The sequence below is a fragment of the Aspergillus vadensis genome, assembly GCF_003184925.1.
Source record: "Aspergillus vadensis CBS 113365 unplaced genomic scaffold BO88scaffold_3, whole genome shotgun sequence".
In the NCBI taxonomy this organism is placed as follows: domain Eukaryota; kingdom Fungi; phylum Ascomycota; class Eurotiomycetes; order Eurotiales; family Aspergillaceae; genus Aspergillus; species Aspergillus vadensis.
The window spans coordinates 1,155,451-1,176,651 of record NW_020292041.1 but is presented as its reverse complement, the minus strand read 5'-3'; the positions used below and the strand labels follow the sequence as shown (position 1 = coordinate 1,176,651).

The window sequence follows — 21,201 nt, the reverse complement described above, 5'->3', positions numbered from 1 at the left end:
TATGGCCCGACCCACCAATCACAAACGATGGCCGGGCCTGGCTCGGTCGTCGTGCAGGCCGGCACTCCCTCCCTCGGCATTTGATTGGCTGGGATTGACAGTTTCGGCCGGCGGAGAACGCGGCGTCATCAAGCCGTTACGTTTGCCGTTTTGGCCGAAAAGGGTCTGTCTGTCTAGTTTGCAATTCTGCAAGATTGCACACCCACAATTACCATTGCCCCCTGTGAATAATTTCTGAGCAAACATACATCTCTGATCAACATCTCTGGTCCTCCCAGATGAACCATGGTTTGACTGTCCGATCCGCCACCATCGCCGTGCCTGTGTGACTTGTGTGACTTGTATCCCCCCGGAGGGGTTGCGCTATAAGTATCCGATTGTACTCCCCCACACCGGCCAGGGGAATGAAGCAGGATTCGGCAGCAGTGGCAGACTCTCAACCCCACGCGATCATGATGCAGCCCACCCCTGTTCCTCGCGACATCCTCATCGTCGGCGCCGGCATCGCGGGTCTGGCCAGCGCCATTTCTCTTGCCAAGGAACTGGCTTCCTCCATCCCCGAACTCAAAATCTCCGTCTTCGAAGGCGCACCAGGACTATCTGCTTCAGGGGGCGCCATCAGTCTGACCCCAACGGCGCAAAATTACCTCGACAAGCTGGGCGTCTTGTCCGAACTCAATCGCATGGGCAGTGAAGCCGGCATCGAAGTCGATCTCATTGAACTCTTCTCCCTCCGCTCAGGTCGTAGACTGGGGCCTCTCAAATTCACCGACGAGAATGGCTTCGGTTACGGTGGCTATAAGGGCCGTCGAGTCATGCGAAATGCCCTCTCACGCGCCATGCTATCCGTTATCCAAAATCACCTTCCCTCGGTTTCCGTCTACTTCAACAAGAAAGTGGTAGGCGGCACCACAACCGACTCCTCCGTCACCTTATCTTTCGAAGATGGCTCCTTCGCTACCGGAGATCTTGTTCTGGGCTGCGACGGCGTCCACTCTGTCACGCGCACTCGCATTGTCGATCCCGGCAACCGCTCCGAATACACCGGCATCTCCTTCATCCAGAGCGTCTCCGACGCCCACGATCTCCCCGTCCCCATGCATTTCAACCAGACCGCCATCCACCTCACCCGCCATAGTTCCCTCCTTACCAGTTACTGCGACCCTGATCGCCAGAAGATCTTCTCCGCCGCCATCCTCCGTGTGAATGAACACCTCATTGAGCGCTACCAAGCTACCTCGAAAAGCGATTGTCCCGAACAAGCCAGCATGAAGATGTCCATTCGCTATCTGGTGCGCACACAGTTCGCCAAATCCGCCCTCCCTAGCATCCGCGCACTCCTCGACCACACTGAAGATTGGGCCTTGTACCCGGTATATCAGGTCCGGCAACGAGGGAAATGGCACAAGGGACGGATCCTTCTCCTGGGGGATGCTGCGCATGCGGTAAGCCATAATCTAACCTTCATACTTTACCTTTTGAAGCAAGTAATTAATCATCGAATATAGATGCCTCCCCGCGACGAATCCGCCGCATACTCTATTGAAGATGCTCTCATCTTCACACAAATATTCTCCCGCAACCTGCACGCCCCTCTCGCCACTACCTTCCAAGAATACGAGTCCCTGCGCCGCGAGCTCGTCAACAAAGTCTTTGACGCTTCTCGCCGTCTCTGGCAAAGTGATCTCGACAAGGGGCTGTTTCCGGGCCATGTACGCGAACTCATGTCGCCAGTGCATATGTCGCCTGGAGGTTGTATTCCGGCGCCAACGACAACGATAGCATCAGCAAGGACGGGAATTCCAGCGGCCACACATCAGAGTTTCTCGGATCTGTCGGTGTACTCGTTGACCCGGGAGTTCCAGGGGGAGATTGGCTCATAGTTGATTTGGGCTATGGATAGTTACGAGGACGGCATATAGAGGTGTTCACAGGGTCCTTACTTCGGGTTTATGTTCTCGTGCGGGTACGTAATGTTAATCTTTCACACGGATGGATCATAGAAAGGAATGGGATCTGGAATGGGACAGGACATATGGCTAGAAACGAGCGTTACGACCACACTACAAGCAATGATATTACCTTTCTTATAATAAACGAACTACACCTTTCTTCATCTCTTAGTGGCTTTCAGACATTATGCACGTGGTTCATATCAATTAGCCCTTTCTCGACTAGAAAAGTTAGTGAGAAGGGGTTGATTTGTACCGTAGCGCCAAAGACCAAGTATTTGTCCCCAGGCCCCATTCCATCTGCAGCATTGCCTCTGGGCTTCTAAAGATTGGTGTCCCAATCTCATCTCCCTGTTAGGCGTACAGGGAGGTCTTGGGGACCGTGCAGCCGAACGCGGCGAAGTGGATGTCGGTGAAGCGGTTTTCTTTGCTATCTTTTGACTTTAATTGTTGGTGATGGATTGGTGGTAGTTTACGAGGATGTTGCTTGGTTTGATGTCTATTTTAGTCGTGTTTGACCATCGTAGTATGCAGCACATGCCACTATCGACAAATCCAACTCCATGCAACAGCTGACGCTTTCGAGACTGTCGCCACATATATTATTTCTTGGTTTGTGAGCCTTTTACGGTTCGATTCAAGTAGTAAATCATCATCGAGATATATTACGATGGGAGCTGGTGGCCCCGAAGGGTCCTCGATAAAGTCGAGGAGTGGGCGAATAAGTTAGTGGTTGGTCTTTGATTAGGTGCCCATTGTTAGGGCCACCTCGAACCAGCTGAGCTTAGCTGTGTAAATGAAGTAGATTTATTGGAGGATTGAATGTAGATCTAGAAGGATGGAAGTGATCCACCGTGGCGTCACCGCCCGGACGTGCCTGGTTTTCTGCCGTCCATTTTTTCCGTTTATCAAAAGATCCCCGAAATCCGTTGCTTCTCCGTTCACCTCCTCCCTCTCATCCTCCCATTCTCCCTCCCTTTTCTCTTATTTATTTTCCCATCTTCATTGGTTTAATAGATATTTCTTTGTTTTTAATTGTTTCCCTGTTACCTTTTTACTCTTCCTAAGCTCCTCATCATGCTGGGCGCTTTCCGCCGTTCCGCCGGCGCCGTCCATGCGCTGCGAGCTTCACGATCTCTGCTGGCCAGATCGATTCCTCAGCAACCCCAATGGCTCTCTGCTTCAGCGCCTGCGGTCTCATACGGTGCTCGCGCCCTCTACCACCCGTCTCCGGCTTTCCTTGATGCCAGAGCGGCAGCTCAGGCGCAACTCAACGTCGCCGCCGACATCGAGCCCCGGCTACCCAGTACCGATTTCCACAGCCTGGCACAAGACGGCCTGGTCAACGACAGACTGATCCGAACCGTGACAAATTCAATGAAGATTCAGACCATGACTGATGTCCAAGCCAAGACGATCCGTGAAACACTGAGCGGCGATGATGTGTGAGTAGTTCCTCGTCTCTGCCTCCCTTCTTTCATCCTCTTGCATGGCGGCTGACCTTGATTTTTCTTTCCATACAGCTTGGCACAGGCAAAGACCGGAACCGGAAAGACCCTTGCGTTCTTGATCCCCGTCATCCAGCGCCTTCTCAATGATCCGTCGATCAAACGCTCGCGTCCCGGATACCGGGGGAGAAACCCACCCGACATTCGGGCGATTGTCATCTCTCCGACTCGTGAGTTGGCGGAACAGATTGCCAACGAGGCACAACGCTTGGTGTCTGGATTGGGTTTGGCCGTGCAGACGGCAGTTGGCGGCACTCAAAAGAGATTGCATCTGAACAAGATCCGGACCGAGGGCTGCAATATCTTGGTTGGAACTCCTGGTCGCCTGAAGGATCTTCTTTCTGATCCTTACAGCGGTGTCAAGGCGCCGCAGCTCCAAGCTCTCGTCTTCGACGAGGCTGACCGCTTGTTGGATGATGGCTTCTCGCAAGAGATCGGTGAGATTAAGGATCTCCTGCCAGCTCCAGAGGAGGTCGACCGCCAGACCCTGATGTTCTCCGCCACCGTACCAGGTGAGGTTATGGACATGGTGCGTCAGACTATGAAGCCTGACTTCAAGTTCATCAAGACTGTTATGGAAGATGAGGTGCCCACCCACTTGCGGGTGCCCCAGAAGGTCGTCTACTTGGATGGCTTCCAGAACGGCTTGCCTGCTATTCTGGAGCTGGCAAAGAAGGGTTACGCTGAAAACTCGCATTTCAAGGCCATTGTCTACCTGAACGCAACGACGATGGTCTCGCTGGCCAACGACGTTTTCCGGCGGCTTCAGAATGATCCTGAGGATCGTACCAAAGGACATGCTCTTGGCCGCCTCCCTATCTACCAAATCCATTCGCGGCTGACTCAGGCGCAAAGAACTCGTGTCACGAGTACTTTCCGTAGCGCGTTCCGCGGCATTCTCTTCTCCTCCGACGTGACAGCCCGTGGTTTGGATTTCCCCGACGTCACGCACGTCATCCAATACGGACTTCCCAACGAGCGTCAGACCTACATCCACCGCGTGGGGCGCACGGGCCGTGCGAACAAGGAAGGTGAGGGTTGGATCCTGCTGCATAAGAACGAGAAGCGTGCCTTCAAACAGATATTGGGCGACCTGCCTATCGAGGAGGATCAGACCTCGGTTCCCGTTGCGCATATCAACATGCGCGAAGAGATTGAGGATGATGGCTCAGAGACGAGCCGAACTCTACAACAATACAAATTTGCCGCGCAGGAGGTTCCCATCGACGATCGAGTGGAGGCATGGAGGTCCCAAGCGGGTACCATCATAGGCAAACTCCAACCTCTGTCGGCGACCCTGCCTGCCATGCATGACCTGTGCACCTACGGATACTTGCTGCCCAAGCCTCCGCAGCTTCCTTTGAGGATCCAACAAGCTCTGGAGAGGGGCGATAAGCCCTCTCCGAGGTCCAAGCGTGGTGGACCTCGCGACTTCAGGTCCCGGGATTCCTATAGGCCCCGTTCCAGTGGTGGCTACAATGACCGCTACAATGACCGCTACCAACACTCTTCATCCCGCGAGCCCCGCAACCCTTGGAACGAGAGAGGCTCCTCTCGCGGCCGTCGCGAGGGCCGTCGCGAGAGCCGCTCCTACAACCGCTACTGATCCCGGTGCTTGAGGCCAGGATCATTAACGCTCTTCGATACCCTTCCTATGAAACGCAGCCCTGCTAAAAATGACCTTTGAAACCGGCTTGTTATAATAGTGCCGGATATCTATTCGGGGATGAGCTTTTACTTTCTTCTTCTTCTCATTGTGGTTGGACTGCGTGCAAGGTGTTTTATTTTAAAAATGTGTTCGATATGTGATCGGCTTGTATACTACATAACAGATACCACGTGAATATGGCATAGTCTCTACTCTAGATACAAATATACTTGTATAATATGATGGAAATTCCAACATACGACCCTATCATTACCACTTCGTATGACGTAGGAAATGAATCAGAAGATGGCCTGCTTTCCAGTCCTCGTAAGGAGACCACTTGCTACGAGACAGTAGGATCGACTTAAAACTCGTTCTAGCACCATACATATAGGTCTACTTATATTGAAACCAATGTAAAGAGAATAAAATGCTTTTGATCTATCCATAACCCCAAGACAGCCAGTAAGTCCTAATATACATACATACATACATGCTGCCATCTATATTCAATATGAAAAAAAAGAAAACCCATGACAATCGCTATCAAAAGCATCATTAAGCATCCTCCCCATTCTTCATCTTCTCACTCTCCGCCTTCTTCGCCGCAAACCTCTCCCTAGCCAACTCAATCTTCGACTTTGGCTTCTGACCTCCCTCACCACCAACATCCAGCCCCTTCGCCTTGGCCGTCCACTCACCCCTCCGACGCTTATACAAGTCCATAGACCAATTACGCCACACGGCACGACCGACAAAAGAATCCCTCAGAGCCATTTCACTCCGCGCCAGTTCCTGCGCCATGCGCTCCTTGACGAAGAACACGTCCTTGGTAGCGTGCCAGAGGGCATCCACGACGCGGGATCCGCTGCTATCCAGGGCCAGTTCTTCGAGATGGCCTGTGAAGCGGGCGGTGAATTGACGCCGGAATTGCGGCGTCGAGGTGGGCAGAGTGAGGGACTTTTGGATGACGTGGGAGGCGGTGGGATCTTTGGCAATGGTGAGGAGGGATTCGGGCGTTTGGGAGAGGAGGCTGCTGTAGACGAGGGCGCTGAGGGGGCCCGGGGCTGTGAGGATGGTTTGCACGAAGAGGGAGTTGTGGAGTTTGGCGCCTTTGGGGTTTGTGTTGATGTTGGCGTTGGCGTTGTCGGGGTCGAAGTTGGGCATTGCGGGGGGTTGTGGGTGGTCTTCGTCTTGGTCTTCGTTTTGTTTTTGTTGGGGTTGGGGTTCAGAGGGGGTGGTGGTGTCCTCGAGAGTGAGCATTTGGGCCAGTCGCTTGGCCGGGTCACTGTCGTAGGCGGTTTCAAGGGAGCGTGCGATTGGGGTGGTGTCGACGCCGCGGACGATGCATCGCTCGACTAGGGTCTTGGGGACGATGACGCGGGAGCGCTCGATGAGGTTGGGGATCTGGGGGACGAGGAGTTCCACGGCGTTCTCGAGGTCATCTTTTCCGAGACGTTCCAGGACTTTGAGCACGACGTAGCCGGCTGTGATGTTGCGCGACAGGGAGCGGAGTTGATCGCGCAGGAAGTTCTTGTAGAGTCCCTTGAATAGCTTGCCCGGCATGTATCGGACGATGGTCTCGAGCAGACGGGAGCCCACGGGGTCGTAAAGAAGACCGCGGATGAAGGTTGTGCTTTCTGTACCCTCTTCGAAGGTGTCGTCGGGGATTAGTCGGCGGATGATCGACTTGGGGTCCTTCGCGCTGGCCTTTCCGAAGTGGGAGAGCTCCAGGTAGACGAGGACTTGGAGGACTGGGTTTCCGACGGGGTGAGTGGCAAGTGCGCGAAGGTAGGTGTCGTCGAGCACGGAGACCATATCCTGCATGACCTTCTTCAGGGTGCCCTCGAATGATTCGGGCACGCTGCGCTTCTGCGCAACGGGGTTCTCGTCCTGCACTTCGTTGAGGACGCCGTGTCTTTCCTTCTTGCGACTAGCAACGACCGAGTCGCTCAAGGATAGATCGACAGGCTCTCCTGCAAGCACCAGGAGGAGAACGCGAATGGTGTGCGACGCAAACCGCTCCGTCAACAAGTATCCCCAGTTTCCTTCCAGCTCCTCAATGACCTTCATGAACATCTCCGCTAGCGACAATTCGGGTTCGGGTTCGTCTCCCTCCTCGGCGTCGGTTTTGCTAGCCTTCTTGGATAGCTTTTGCGACACTCCTGGCGCGGCGTGGATGAACAGAGTCTCGCAGCAATGACTGGCGAATCGGTGCTGGACCAGGTGCAAGAAATGTCCGATAAATTTGTTGAACAGTCTCCGGATCTGGCGTATGTCCGACATCGAGATCAACTTCTCCATGAGTCGCGAACAGGACTGACTACACGAGATTTTCAATTCCTTGCCCTCGGCCTCCTTGTAGACACTCTCGACGAAGACCCGTCGCTCCTCCGCATCTCCGAACTGGTTGGTCTCCAACACCTCGTTTGCACGCGAAAAGTATTCCTGCTCCTCGGGATCAAGAAGACCGTAGAAGGGCATATCGCCCGTCTGCGCCATCTCCTCATCCTGTTGTTGTCCATCGTCCAAAGCGATATAGTCGGCACCGTTAACGATGTCGTTGGTCTCATCGTCGGAAGGTTTCACTCGTTTGGGCACGACATCTTCGGGCGCATCGTCGCGCTTCCGCTTGCTGGCTTCCTTGTTGGCCTTTTCGGTGGCGCGACGGCCTCTCTTGACCTTTTCACGAGGCATGATGTGACGATGTGCAATTGGGAGTTGAAGGAGGAAGTTTTCTTCTCGCCGATTCGCTTTTTTTCTGCGTTTTTCCCGCAATCGATAAGCGGTGGTCCGAGCGTCTTCCACCGCAGTTTGTCTTGTTTGCATTGCCTTTACTCTCCCCAGATCAACTTCGTTTCACAATAACTTCTGCATGGCAACTGTTGTGAAGAAGACGAGAGAATAGCACCATATATTAAAGGGGTGACTTAATTTAGTCATTAAGGTACGACATCAATCACCTCACCCGACGTTGAACCGACTTCAGAGCTGCTGCGGAACTATCCAATGCCAGGCTCCGTGCTCATAGATGTGATTGCTGACAATATAGATAATGGATTTACTATAGAGTCGGCTAATCCGACTAGAATGAAGAAGACAAAGGAGCAAGAGTGATAAACACCCTTGAATGTTTGGAAAAGCACGTCCGAAAATCTCACTGAACTTCTAGCAGACACCGATGTCCCTTCGTTGATACCAGGAAATGCAGGACTTGCTCCATGTCCTCATCACTCATTCCTTCTCGGGATGATACCTCGGATCTGGGAAACTGTCGGAAGAAATGAGCGGTAGCCAAGCGCAGCTCTATCCGAGCCAAGTGCAATTCAAGACAATCTGTTGCGGTCAGGTTACCTGCTGGCTGACGTGCTCTATAAGTCCACAGTCGCACTTACTCCGTGTCCCTGCCCCAAATGGCATGAATGCATCCTTCATCTCCTGGGTAGGCGAAGACCAACGGGAAGGGTCGAAACTATACAATACTTGTTAACCACCCCGGATTTGGCCAGCCCGAGTGCGAATGCTTGGTCCACCTACTTTTCGGGCTCCGAGAACGCAACGGGATCACGGTGCAAGCTCCAGAGTTGCGTCGTTACAGTGCTTCCTCCAGGAACCCAATGGCCACCGAAGTTTGCCCCCCGTGGTGGTACAACGCGAGGGAGAGCACAAGGGACAGCGGGATACAGGCGCAAGGTCTCGTCAATGACCTGGTTCAGATAGGATAAGTTTTGGACATCCTTATCGGAGAATTGCTCGGGAAGTGTGGCCACCTCGGCAACAAGTGCTTGCCGAATGATTGGTCTTTTGCAGACTGCCCAGGTGAGATAGGTCAAAGTGTTAGCAGTGGTGTCACTCCCTGCGATGATGAGGTCGGAGGCATCGTCGCGGATTTCCGCATCGGGCAATCCTGCTCTGCCAGCATTATACAGTTTCGTGAAAAGTGTAGGCTTGACATTGTCGGGGCTAGCGGCTAGCAGCTTTTTGTACCGATTAATGGACTCGTCAGTATATTCCACTATTCGATTCCGGCTCTTGTTAGCCTCCTTGAAGAAAGGGACCGGCAGGAATGCCGCGAGCCTGGAGAGCTCAGGAAAAGCTGCTCGAGCCTCTCCGACGATGGCGGCTATCTCTATGTCTTTGATGTATTGATTTTTCTGTGTGCCTTATCAATCCACGTCCAGAAGCTCGGCTGGCGATAGGCTATAATACCTTGCCTTGTTCCAACATTCGGAACGAGTCCCCGAAGGACAGTTCCCCAATAATGTCGCTGGCCATAAAGAAGAACCATTTTTGGACATCCGCTACTCCACGGATGGTCATCTCCTCTCGCATGCGTTTCATCGTGAGGCGGATGCGGCCCTCTATCAAGGGCTCCAGTGAATGCAAGTTCGCATCTGCGAAGGGCGATGAAAGGAGTCTGCGATGTTTACTGTGGAACTTTGGATCCAAAGTAGTGAAGATACTTTTTGCATTGTCGTGTTTGAACAGTTCATATACTGGCGATTTCAGGAAGCCACTACCTATGCGATGAATCTCTCGAGCACTAGCAATCTCAGCAACGTCGACTGCGTTCGGGCCGACCCGGACAACAGAACCTACATAAGACCATGCAGTTAGCCTTGTGGGTGCCTCTGTCCAACGGACTGCGTTTACCATATTTTCGATGTAGTATTTGCACATATCGTGGCCGGTTCCCTATGGCCGTTTGATATCTGACGAAGATGTCCGTCCATTTGCACAGGAAGGGACCGGGTATAGATGACAACGGATTCCTTCGCTCTCGGTAAACATTCTACTCGCTTGCGCGTTTAGCCATGAGCTGTCAGGAAAAAAAACAAAAGTAAACTCACAGTAACGATATAGAGCACGAAGAAAAGAAGAATTAAAGCCGGACCATGGTTAGCCACAAAGTTGGACCCCATCGCGCTTGCTGGGTGAAGAATTACTGGATCCTCAATGAACTAATGTCACGATCGACCGTCGGCTCTCGATATTCTCTTTATAATGCAGAATGGAGGTGGGCTAGATTTTCGACTGCTTCCTCAAATAATAGCTAAAACGTGGGACGTACGATGAAGTAATACCAAGTACAACCGAAAACAGACTGCAACTGAAGCTTCTGCCAGATAACAGTGCACCATCCCCTCTAACAGCCAATAAGGGCACACCGGCTTACGAACTGGCTCATGCTCAATGTTCGTTCGAGGTAGCGACTATATCATATTGTCCGCGGATAGAGCAGCCGACACCCTGACGCAAGCTGCAGGGCGATCACAGGGTTGAGATGAAATGAATGGCAATCATCCCATAGGCTCGACATCCAGGTCTGCTTGATGAAGTGGGATATACTTTGAACTCAACCTAGCGGTGTAACTGCCTGGCGCAATGTACTTGCACTTCACTGCATACCTTGCATATCAGCGGTTACACTGGTGAACTGGCTGCCATGGAGGGACCCAAAGATCGACATCAGAGATGATCTTGCACGACAATGCCATTATTCCTGGGGAATATAAGCCAAGTCTCTGATTGCTCACTGATTAGATAAAACCGTTTACCGCTGAGCCGATTGCCGTTCATCTCGTGATCGCCGCCAACTGGCATCGTTTCGGAAGCCCTATCTCGACCGCATCCGGCGACGCGACTGAACATAACCCTCAATCAGGAGAACGACTGCACCTGCACTGTTACCAAAACTACATTATTGCCATGACCTGACTGACAGTCGTGTTCCCGAACGACTCAACTCTAATTATCTTTCCAACCGTTCATCTTTCGGGTCGCGACTCTCATCCGAGCTTACCATTGGCTCGCGGGCGGTTCCGAGCATCATCGACTTGCCCTGGATACAACCTTGCTATCGCTGGCCAGCGTCATCGATCCGTCAACTTCCGGATACCGTTGCTGGTTCGCTGTGCTATGACCCCTGTTACAATCTACTTTGATGTTGTCTCATCCCTTTCCCTCCGCTGCTGCTCGGTCGCGATGCATGCGCGGCTTCAAGGCATCAGCAGAAGTCGTTGACAGGAGCTCAAGCCAATCAAGGTGATCCCGGAGTGTCTCAATTGACACGACTAATCGGCTTGCGATGCCTCTGCTGTACGTTCGGGCTGCAGTCCCCTTTGCAGCCGGGGCGAATGCCACCGATGTGCTCATCAACGAGGTCCATTTCAATCGAACCGCATTGAATTACTATCACTACACGCTTTTCAGCAATGGGACTCTTTCCAATGGTACGGACTGCTATCTCGCCTTTAATCAATTTCAGCCACACATGAACGAGAATGGGACTTTCGTGAACGGGACCTCCTGCTATGCACCCATTCGGGATATGGGTCGACATGCGTCAGCTGGCCTGGCTTTTGCCTTCATGTTTGTCTTCGCCATTGTTTTCACCTTGATCAACATGCGCAAGCATAGCCGGCGGTACCTGCCTGCTGATCGCCGGTGGACACTCCTGGGCCGTCGGGCGAAATGGATCTGGATGCTTTTCACTGCCGCCTGCGGCACCATTAGCTGTTTCATGAGCATCGATGTGGATCGGGGGTACATCGTGAGCGTCCCGTTGATTCTGCAGAGTGTGTTCTACACGCTGTTGACGCCGGGGATGATGGCTGCGGTATGGGAGGCGGTGCGGCACTGGTTAGTGATGATAAGTTGAATACCCAGTCTTGCGAAACATAACTGACACAAATTGCAGGGGCTCCTGGCAAGAGCGACAGATCTACGATCGGGATCCATACGCATTCCAAGTATCCAGCAGCCGGCAAGGGCAGGAGTTTGTGCTCCCGCTCGTCTTCTACGGATGCGCTTTGGCCAATTTTGTCTTGACCGTTCCGCGCTCCTGGACTGCCATTGAGATGCAACGCAGTCTCGATCAACAACTCAAAGAAGCTAAGCCAGTGGCTACAGACGTACGATGGCGTGCTGCCGGATTTGTCGCAGTAGCTGGCGTCTTAGTGATCTGCTACAGCCTGGAGCATAGCATCTACCGCTACCGGGCGAGACCAACCAGTACCATAGGTCAGCTCCTATTCTACCTGAATGCGGCGCCATCGCAATTCCTTATAGCTATTGTGTTGCTTGGCATAAAGATCGGCTACGCTATTGCTTCTGCCTTCGACTGGACGATATCCCCCTTGAGATACGGAGTCGATTCTGGATGGTTTTACGGACTGGGATACACACCGGTGCTGCTCTTGCTCATTCTGTTCAACATCTGTGGATTCTGTGAATTGAATGAAGATAAGGCCTTGATCGTGCAGCGAGACGAATTCGACCATGCAGTTGCCGATGCTGTGGGTGTCGGGCAGCGGAAGCCCAGCTGGTGGAAGAAGAGCCGCACCTTCGTTCGAGAGCTGAGTGACCATCACCGACGCCGGGGCTCGCAGCAAGACGATCGTGATATGAGTCGGTTTGTGGAGATGGGGATCATCAAGCCACGAGAGCAACCGCAGGAGGACGAACCCAAGCCAGAGACATGGGTGACGATGCGGACTGCCAGTCAGGGTAGTGAGTCGACTGCGGTGGCGCATACGGAGAGCAACCCAGAGAGCAGCCCACCGTATGTCGAGTATACATTGCAGCAAGAATTGTCTCGGGATTCTTCTAATGAGACAGAGGTACATGGGCGCCCGCAGACTGAAAGGGACATATTGGGATGAGAAGAGAACAAGCCTGTAGGAATATGGATGACATTGGAGGAAGTAGATTAATGGTCAGTTTGAGATGTATTATGAGTTGATGATTATGTAGGCCAGCTAAATAATATATATGGAAGCCAATGTAATGAAGGATACCAATGCAGACTATAGATAGTTGCACGTGACCCTACGATTGCATGTTTGATCGGTTTGCCTCCCCTCCCATGGCAAAGCTTCAAGTCATCCTCCATCTTCAACTTCACTGCCATTGCTCAGTCAGACCACAATTCGCGTCTAGATACCCCGAAGACGAAACAGCGAGCAGGTCTTGCACACCATAATACCCCTCAGTGGATTCACCCACTCGTCCTCCCAGCTCACAACATGGAACCCGAAAAGCGCAAATACGCCGCCGGGCCTTCCCTGCCACCCACCAGCGAAGACGACTCCAGCAAACGCCGCAAAGTGATCGGTCCAGCTCCGCCTCCTCCGTCCGCCAGCGCAGATGCCAATACCTCCGACAACAGCTCCTCCGATGACGACTCGGACGATGACTTTGGACCCAGCCTCCCTCCGCCAGAAGGCACCGTCTCTTCTGTTCCCGACTCTAGTGCAGCACAACCCACGCCCTCCGAAACCATCTCGGAAGCACCAAAAGCTCCCCAGCGCGACGCCTGGATGCTTGAACCCATCGACGGCTCGAACCGCAACTCCCGCGTCGATCCCACGAAACTTCGCAATCGGAAGTTCCAAACCGGACGGGGTGCCAACACTACGCCCAGTGCCGGCGGGCTAGATGTTTCCTGGACCGAGACGCCAGAGCAGAAGATGAAGCGGTTGCAGGATGAGGTGCTGGGTGTACAGACACGGCCTACTGCTCCTGATGCGGGGGATTCGGCGGGAGGAGCGCGCGGCGCACAGCCCTCGCGGGCCATGCAGGAGAAGATCCATCGGTATAATGAGGAAAAGAGAAAGGAGGAGGCAAAAGCGAGGGATGCGGAGAGGAAGAAGAAGAAGGATGGAGAAGAGGAGGAGGATGATCCTAGTGCTCGGGCGTTTGATAAGGAGAAGGATATGTCGCTATCGTCGAAGATAACGCATGCGCAGAGACGGGAGATGATGAATAAGGCGGCAGACTTTGGGTCGAGATTTACAAGTGGAAAGTTCCTGTGATTGCGCGAAGCTTGTTCGGTATTTTTTTACGAGGGCCTTGTCCGACTTGCTTCTCATGGTTGCAGCTCTGTCGTACGCAAGTGTCGTACGGGCTATCCGTTTGGTGATCGATTTTGTATAGGGCGATGACTGGCACCCGGAGGCTGGGCAGCTCCTCTATACCAAGTGATTGTTTCGGACAGGTACATCGCCCTGATCAGCCAACGTTGATAACAGTCCTCGTTAGATCGGGTAGCAGCGCCTGCTGTTCGATATTGAGGCTCACGGTGCCGCGCGAAGGACCAGTGATGCCATCCCAGGTGATCGCCGCAGCGCGGTGACATGTCGGAGTTCTAGGGAGTGGAGTAAGGCGATCATGAAAAGTCTTCTTATGTTCTCAGAGGGACAGACAGTAGTCTGATTTGCCGGATTGGGATGGATTGTGTTCTCCGAAAGCCGCCAAGATAGGAAGATCAAGATAACTTTAATTGGCGCCTGGGCTGGTTCGGATGGCGATCCCGCAGATAACATCTGGTGTGATCCTGGGGTACATCCACAGGCTTGTGTTGTATATAGTTTCTACTTATGTAAAGGCCATATAGAAGCCTAGATGAACAGGTTCTATTATCAATATTAGCTATAGCTATAATTATTATCACTTACGTAGAGGAAAAAGTCAACGGAGCCATTGGTCGCATCTCCGCGGGATGATCGGCTGATCTTATCAGACCATCGATGATGCGGGGAATGTTTTGCTCCGCCTTGCTTCGGCTTCGTTCCTTGCTTTCTTCATCAACTCTCGCCTTTCCTCTCTATTCTCCCCTCCTCATCCTTTCTTCCTCCTCTACTAGTTTACCATCATGAACCTCCGCCAAATCAACGCCCACAACCTCTCCACCTTCCGTCACCACTATGTCTCCGAGATCTCCGGCTCCCTCGGTGACCTGGGCACATTCCTCCCCATCGCCATCGCCCTAGCGGTCAACAACACCGTCTCCCTCTCCAGCACGCTAATCTTCTCCGGTCTCTTCAACATCCTTACCGGCGTCTTCTTTGGCATCCCCCTTCCCGTCCAACCCATGAAAGCCATTGCCGCCGTCGCCATCGCCCGCAGCTTCACCAACGGCGCCATCGCCGCCGCTGGCCTCTTCGTCGCAGCCTTCATCCTCCTCTTCAGCATAACCGGTCTCCTCACACGCTTTGCCAACGCCATCCCCATACCCATCATCAAAGGAATTCAAGTCGGCGCTGGCCTCTCCCTCATCATCGCCTCCTGCAACTCCCTCCTCAGCAACCTCTCCTGGCTCTCCCCCTCTTGGGCCGACAATCGACTCTGGGCCCTCGCCGCATTCTGCTTCCTCCTCTCCACCACCGTCTACCGCACCGTCCCCTACGCCCTCCTCGTCTTCCTCCTCGGCCTGCTCTTTGCCCTCGTCCTTTCCACTCTGGCCTCCGACCTCCCCTCCCTCGCCCTCTGGCACCCCTACACCGTCCTCCCCACCCCCTCAGACTGGTCCACCGGCATCTTCGACGCCGGGATCGGTCAAATCCCCCTAACTACACTCAACTCCATCGTTGCCGTTGTCCACCTCGCTCATGATCTCCTCCCCACACACACCAACTCCTCCCACCTCAACGTCACCTCCATCGCCCTCAGCGTCTCCGCCATGAACCTCCTCGGCTGCTGGTTCGGCGCCATGCCAGTCTGCCACGGCTCCGGCGGCCTCGCGGCCCAGTACCGCTTCGGAGCGCGTTCCGGTGCTAGTATTATCTTCCTCGGTGTGTTTAAGCTCGTGATCGGGGTGTTCTTCGGTGAGTCGTTGGTCGGGTTGCTGAAAAGGTTTCCGACGGCTTTGCTGGGTGTTATGGTTATTGCGGCGGGGATGGAGTTGCTTAGTGTGGGCGAGAGCTTGAATACGACGGGGGCGAGGGATATAAGGAAGGCGGTTGCGGGCCAGGCCGGGTTGACCGGGGAGGATTTGGGGCCTATGTTGAGTGATTTTGAGAGGAAGAAGAGGTGGATGGTTATGATGGTTACGGTGGGACTGTTGGTTGGGTTTAAGAATGATGCTGTTGGGTTCTTGGGGGGCTTGCTGTGTCATTGGGCTTTTGGCATTCCGGCCGCGGTGGAGTGGGGGGCGAGGAGGTGGAGAGAGGGGAGGGTGAGGTTGGAGTAGATGTTATCCCAGAGGGGAGTGTGGTGAAAGTGTATATATGTGGGTTTGGGGGTTGGGATTTGGTTATATGATGATATTGATGATGTGTGATGAAGATTTGTTATGATGTTTGATCGCATTGCGTGCTGTGATTCTGTGTCTGTCTGCATTTGGAAGTGCTACTCTGCTGTGTATAGCTTTGTCAAAGCAAAGATGCTTTTATTTCTATATCTATATCAGTCTATCTCTCTATCTTTAAGTCTATCCCGTCTAATCTATCTATATATACACTGTATATGCAAACAACTGTACAATCAATCCCCTGGGCCAGGGTACTGACCCAATAACTTCAAAAACTCAACCAACTTCTCTTTCGTGTACCAATTACCTCGCTGTCAGCCACACAACACATCACCACCACATCAAGAACAAGCAGAAAGTGCCATGGCTTCCCTCTACTCCGCCTTCTTCGAAGCCTTCGTCCGAAGCTTCATCAATGCAAACACCAACGCATACCCACTAATTGCAAAGATGACCGAAATTCCCGCGTCCCGCCATCCGTAAAAGTAGTGGTTGATATTTAGTGTGGTCAAGAAGTCACTTCCACGGCGGTATTCACACACCCTGCAAGTCGAGGTAGCATCCGGGTTGGTCAAATTGACACGCCAGCCCTGACCCGCGATGTAGTCCTTCAAGTATTCAGCGCAGGTGCCGTTAGTAGGGTTAAACAGTGCAAACTCGTTCTCGTTACAGGTCACTTTGGCATCCCACATATCAAATGTGAGCATTCCTGAGACGACATAGTTGAACGGGTTGAGATAGTAGAGCCAGTATTTCCAGAACACGTTGAGTTGCGTGTACGGAACGAAGATACCACAGAAGAGCACCAAGACACTGATGATCATGGGGTTCACGAGGGCAGCAAAGGTAGGATTGGGCGCGTAGGCTGCGATGAACTGGCCGATACCGGTGTAAATGAACTCGTAGATGAGCATGATGAAGAAGGTGGCACCTGCCTTGTTGGAGTCATGAGGCAGGCGTACGCAGTAGTACCAGCAAAGGAAATACAAAACCGCGCATACACAAAGATACGGGAACTCGGATACAATCAGACCGATGACGAATGAGATCCATGAATACATCTTTGACTTCTTCTCTCGTGCGTCGTAGATATCACGTCTCTGGATGAACAATGGTTGGAGCTGATTGATGACACCTGGTGCAACGAAAACAAAGTTGAAAATAGTGAACATCTTCAACTGCAGGGCTGTCACACTAGGGCCGACTCTCCAAAACGAAAAACCATTGAGCAAGGCGGAGATTATATGCAGTGAAAATTTATTGTTAACGTAGTTGGTATTCCGGAATAGAGCCACGTTCATTCTGTGGGTAACGATCTTCGTCTGTTCCCAGAGCGGCATCGAGAACTCGCATCCATCGTCGTTAACACTGGAGGGCTTCGAGGCAGCCTCGGATATCAAGTGATCAAGCTCGGTGATCATCTGTTGATGTTCAGGCGACTCAAGCCAAACCTGGTGCCAGTCTTTGTCCTTAACGCTTTCGATGCCTCCGGTAACAACGTCTATCATGAACTCGGCTGGGTTGGCCTCAACGGGGCATTGTGCGCCATATTTGCCGAAATAATGTTTGATTGTCTGCCCATTATCGCCGATGTCGCCAAAGTACACAGTTTTGCCGCCGCGTGCGAGAAGCAGAAGAGTGTCGAACTGCGCAAATAACTGGGCAGAGGGTTGGTGAATGGTCACTAAAACAGCCTGTCCAACATCGGCTAACTTGCGAAGGAACCGCACTGTATTATAAGCAGACTGTCCATCCAATCCAGAGGTAGGCTCATCCAAAAAAATCAAGATACTTGGCTTGGATACAAGCTCCACACCAATAGTCACTCGTTTTCTTTGTTCCACACTGAGACCATTGCCGACTGTGCCGATAAGAGTGTCTGCCAGATCATGAAGCTCAAGCAGGTCAATGATAGTATCAACATACTTAAGCTTCTCTTCCTTAGGAGTTGTCCGGGGTTGGCGTAATAATGCAGAGAATTCTAGAGCTTCCCGAACCGTTGCGAACGGTTCGTGAACATCCAACTGCTCGCAGTATCCAGCCATTCTTTGAAAGGACACAGGTAACGGCCGGCCATCAACCATGATAGACCCAGTAATGGTGCCCTCCGTCTTTCGCTGTGCAAGAACATCAAGTAAGGTTGTCTTGCCCGCTCCTGAAGATCCCATAAGAGCTCCAAGCATACCTGGCTTGACCCAGCCGTGGATATTGTCCAACAAGACCCGGTCGCCGGAAGGTGTTTTGACGGTGTATTTGAGGTTCTTCCAGGTAAAGACAGCAGTATTGCGGGAAAGGTTGCCATCCACCTCCACAGTCGTGTCGCTAGTGGCGGCTTTAGCTTGCTCCTTTTCCTTGACCTGGGACTCCTCGTCAATGCTTTTCTGGTGCTGCTTCAGGTTTTCGCGGGGGATCAACAATGAAGCACTTCCCCCAGCACCAGCTTTCCAATACGTGGTGCAAATAATCGTGAGTACGGCGAAGAAGCCCCACCACGCCCATACGACTCCGAAGTTTCTCCAGAGCTGGGAATGTTTGTAATGGAGCGAGGAGAGATACTGATCGCCGGTCACATAGTCTGCACCGGGCAAAGCACCACCTACTCCGGTACAGGCTTTGTTGGCAGAGTCGACATCCTCATATCCGGGGCCGTTAGGGACAATATTCTTTCCGACACAAGGAATAACCTGACCGTGAAACTCATTCGACAGCGCTGCTTGGAAGGCATAAGCCATTGGGTTGGTGTAGTAGAGCTCGAGGAACCAATTTTTGACCTTTGGTTTAGGGATCATATAGCCAGCATACATGACGATTCCTTTGATAGCGGTTCCCGAAATCTTCGAAGCGGATTCGAAGGTACTGAAGGCTGCACCAATGCATCGAAATAGTGCTGTAACACACTAAGTAATGTTAGTTGACAGCTATTACTGGGCTTGGAATGACTCACTAAGGTCGTGGTGAACAGGATGATCCAAAAGGTGAAAAATGCCGCTGCTGTTGCTTTGAGCCCAACCATCCAATATAATACGACTGAGAAGATCGTGCATTGGAAGAGTAGCACCGGAAAGTCAGCTGTTATTTGCGCCAAGCAGAAGGCAGCCGGATGGTAGAAAGCAAATCCCTTATGCTTGATGAGCACAGGGCGCCCTTTAAAGGACTCGGTAACCTCGGACATAGCGACGATCGTGTTGTACAACAGGGAGAAAAAGACTGCTCCACCTTTTGTGAAGAGCCCGGCAGATGTCTGGGGAGCGTTATAGAAGCAGGATCCGGCAATCAAGGCCATAACCAGAGACAGAATCTGTTTGATCAAGAATGTGGATTTCTCCCCCCACAGAATCTGATACTGGCGCCGCGTACATGCGAGAACTTGGGTCCCAAATCCAGTGGTGAACGGACTCTTCTGTGGTTGGTGCGTGGTCTTTTCGAAGGCAACAGACTCCTTGAATGCCTCCGTCCGCTCCTTGGCAACTGCGCTTGTGGGATAGTCGTATTCTGCTGTCATGTGGCTGTAAATAGCTGACGCCTTATACTCTGCCATGATAGCATCGGCATTCCGCGGAAACCTGTTTTCATACCCAGGCCTTATCCTTCGCTCAGTAGGCACGGTCACACCTGTTAGAAAGTCGCCTAGCAAAAGGTAGATGTTAGTCGAGATTCCGCAGTGGGAGATGATATGAGACGACTAACCAACATTGGCACCATCGGTATAGACAAACCCCAGGTTCTCCATGAAAGGTTTTGCTGCAGCTGCAGGGCCATAGAAGATTTGCTTCCCCTCGTCCAGAACCAAGACCTTATCAAAGAGGTTGTAGATTCCATTCCCTGCTTGATACAGGGTCACAATTGTTGAGAGTCCGAGAACGTTAGTCATCGCTCGCAAAGCCTTAGCCCACTCTAATGCAGTACTGGCATCGAGACCGCGGGTACTGTTGTCCCAGCAAAAGACAGATCCTCTTGTTGCCAGGCATTCAATGATAGATACTCGCTTTCGTTCTCCTCCTGATACGCCCCGCACAAACTCGTTCCCCACCTTCGTGTCGGCGGTATGTGAGATCCCCATAGATTCCAGGAGGAACTGCTTTGTCTCAGCAGTATATTCGCTCACAGATGCGGTACCATCAGGAAGATGAGATGGAACTTTGAGCCGAGTAGCAAAGTCCATTGTTTGACCAACGGTCAACCGGGGGTAGAATAGCTCTTCTTCCGTATTCATCACAATATGGCTTCGATATTGAGCTGCTTCTTCATGGGACATATTTCCAAAGCTCACGTCGCCCTTGATGGTATGGTAGCCAAGGCGGCGATTGGAGAGTAAATTGAGAAGAGTGGTACACCCTGAACCCGGGCGTCCCAAGACTAGGAGCATCTCCCCTGGCTTGACACAGCCGTGACTTTCCGTCAATATAGATTTCAGGGGTGGTTTCCGGGTGAAGTCACGGATTCGTTGAGGTACGTTGAACTGGGAGAATAGGTTCTCATTGACTGCTGCCTCCGCTGCAAGGACATCCACGCCGAGGTTCTTCCAGGTCACACCTAGCTCTCGCTTCTTGAATCCTGCCGCAGCCTCACGTTCCTGGCTCCGGATGACCTGCGGGGTCATGCTCCATTCCGCGTCTTTCCCAGGGGGGGAGGTGGTGTTCGCATGGGGTACTGTCAGGGTTTCTGAACTTGGAGCTTCTCGAACATTTATATGTGGAACATTCAGTGTGTCGAGACTCTTTCGTTCTGGAATTGGTAAGTCGGAAGACTTTTCGTCTTCCGGGAACTCAGGAGAATTCATGACAGCTGAATTAATAGCCGGACAAGATTGATAATACACGAGATATTGCTTTTCTGCAGTTCACGAGAATGGAAGCATCTTATATACATTTACGAAGCCCCTAGGGGTCTCCAAAATGATGAAGGGCCTCTAGTATTACCTCAATTGAATTGGGTGAGCCGAGTACCCGTGAGTAGAGTACTTACAGATGAGAAACATTATGTGCACCGTGCACCTGCTATCTACTATCCATGAGGTTCCGCATCTGGTTCAATCGTCAGGGCGGATGATCGGCTTCTATC

General features: G+C 52.3%; 8 protein-coding genes across 8 annotated transcripts; 5 read left to right on the top strand and 3 right to left on the bottom strand.

Annotated features, from left to right (window-relative positions):
- The first annotated feature begins 201 nt into the window (after nt 1-201).
- BO88DRAFT_401945 (FAD-dependent oxidoreductase) lies at nt 202-2,102 on the top strand. The gene is made up of 2 exons (XM_025705970.1): nt 202-1,445; nt 1,509-2,102. The coding sequence occupies exons 1-2, from the start codon at nt 405-407 to the stop codon at nt 1,881-1,883; spliced, it is 1,416 nt and encodes a 471-aa protein (XP_025566671.1). The 5' UTR covers nt 202-404; the 3' UTR covers nt 1,884-2,102.
- A 788-nt stretch (nt 2,103-2,890) lies between these two features.
- BO88DRAFT_401944 (DEAD/DEAH box helicase) lies at nt 2,891-5,171 on the top strand. Its single transcript, XM_025705969.1, has 2 exons — nt 2,891-3,397; nt 3,476-5,171. The coding sequence occupies exons 1-2, from the start codon at nt 3,030-3,032 to the stop codon at nt 5,064-5,066; spliced, it is 1,959 nt and encodes a 652-aa protein (XP_025566670.1). The 5' UTR covers nt 2,891-3,029; the 3' UTR covers nt 5,067-5,171.
- A 357-nt stretch (nt 5,172-5,528) lies between these two features.
- Nucleotides 5,529-7,832, bottom strand: nop9 (RNA-binding RNA processing protein NOP9). The gene has a single exon (XM_025705968.1). It carries the CDS (start codon nt 7,803-7,805, stop codon nt 5,667-5,669), a length of 2,139 nt encoding a protein of 712 aa, XP_025566669.1. The 5' UTR covers nt 7,806-7,832; the 3' UTR covers nt 5,529-5,666.
- Nucleotides 7,833-8,265: 433 nt separating this feature from the next.
- Nucleotides 8,266-10,030, bottom strand: BO88DRAFT_381827 (cytochrome P450; the record flags this gene model as incomplete). Its single annotated transcript, XM_025704605.1, has 6 exons — nt 8,266-8,444; nt 8,504-8,580; nt 8,646-9,262; nt 9,318-9,703; nt 9,762-9,900; nt 9,959-10,030. 6 exons carry the CDS (start codon nt 10,028-10,030, stop codon nt 8,266-8,268), a joined length of 1,470 nt encoding a protein of 489 aa, XP_025566668.1.
- A 1,042-nt stretch (nt 10,031-11,072) lies between these two features.
- BO88DRAFT_381824 (DUF2434 domain-containing protein) lies at nt 11,073-12,899 on the top strand. The gene is made up of 2 exons (XM_025704604.1): nt 11,073-11,750; nt 11,809-12,899. The coding sequence occupies exons 1-2, from the start codon at nt 11,197-11,199 to the stop codon at nt 12,770-12,772; spliced, it is 1,518 nt and encodes a 505-aa protein (XP_025566667.1). The 5' UTR covers nt 11,073-11,196; the 3' UTR covers nt 12,773-12,899.
- A 55-nt stretch (nt 12,900-12,954) lies between these two features.
- On the top strand, nt 12,955-14,055 carry BO88DRAFT_171370 (GPALPP motifs-containing protein 1). The gene has a single exon (XM_025701666.1). The coding sequence runs from the start codon at nt 13,136-13,138 to the stop codon at nt 13,922-13,924; it is 789 nt and encodes a 262-aa protein (XP_025566666.1). The 5' UTR covers nt 12,955-13,135; the 3' UTR covers nt 13,925-14,055.
- Nucleotides 14,056-14,681: 626 nt separating this feature from the next.
- BO88DRAFT_401941 (putative sulfate/molybdate transporter) lies at nt 14,682-16,320 on the top strand. Its single transcript, XM_025705967.1, has one exon. The coding sequence runs from the start codon at nt 14,764-14,766 to the stop codon at nt 16,078-16,080; it is 1,317 nt and encodes a 438-aa protein (XP_025566665.1). The 5' UTR covers nt 14,682-14,763; the 3' UTR covers nt 16,081-16,320.
- A 100-nt stretch (nt 16,321-16,420) lies between these two features.
- BO88DRAFT_381819 (ATP-binding cassette transporter) lies at nt 16,421-20,930 on the bottom strand. Its single transcript, XM_025704603.1, has 3 exons — nt 19,828-20,930; nt 19,085-19,767; nt 16,421-19,037 (listed from the first exon to the last, which is right to left on the bottom strand). Exons 1-3 carry the CDS (start codon nt 20,918-20,920, stop codon nt 16,515-16,517), a joined length of 4,299 nt encoding a protein of 1,432 aa, XP_025566664.1. The 5' UTR covers nt 20,921-20,930; the 3' UTR covers nt 16,421-16,514.
- Between the last annotated feature and the right edge of the window lie 271 nt (nt 20,931-21,201).